The 342-nt window shown below is 37.4% G+C and overlaps 1 protein-coding gene across 1 annotated transcript in view; it reads right to left on the minus strand.

Moving 5' to 3' along the window:
* LOC107568134 (cilia- and flagella-associated protein 58) overlaps positions 1-342 on the minus strand; it is a gene marked incomplete at its 5' end in the record, with an annotated part of 101,035 nt that overhangs the window by 90,790 nt on the left and 9,903 nt on the right. Inside the window, one exon of the mRNA XM_016253990.1 lies at positions 144-226. Within this exon, the coding sequence (XP_016109476.1) occupies positions 144-226 (83 nt within the window). The remainder of the gene's footprint in view (positions 1-143; positions 227-342) is intronic.

The raw sequence follows: 342 nt of genomic DNA on the forward strand, positions 1-342 counted from the left end.
GTGTGTGTGTGTGTGTGTGTGTGTGTGTGTGTGTGTTTTCTTTAAGGTGGGTTTATTACATTTTGTACATTTTATCAGAAGTCGTTTTCAAGACATTCTGTAAGGAAAAACATTAGAAGTTAGAAACACGTGTCCTCACACACCTTATTCAGGATGTCCCTCTCCCGCACCAGTTCATCTATAGCCTTCTTGTCCATATCCATCTGCTTTTTTGCAGTCTCCATTTCTAAGAAAAACATAAAATGAAGCTCTTATTATTTATTGTTTAGTTCTTCTTCCAAAGCCAGCGGGATATAGTGCTAATTGTTACTTTTCTTTTTGAAAGGCTTTCCGCTAATAGGG

The sequence above is a fragment of the Sinocyclocheilus grahami genome, unplaced genomic scaffold (genome assembly GCF_001515645.1).
Source record: "Sinocyclocheilus grahami isolate Dianchi unplaced genomic scaffold, SAMN03320097.WGS_v1.1 scaffold1219.1, whole genome shotgun sequence".
Taxonomy (NCBI): domain Eukaryota; kingdom Metazoa; phylum Chordata; class Actinopteri; order Cypriniformes; family Cyprinidae; genus Sinocyclocheilus; species Sinocyclocheilus grahami.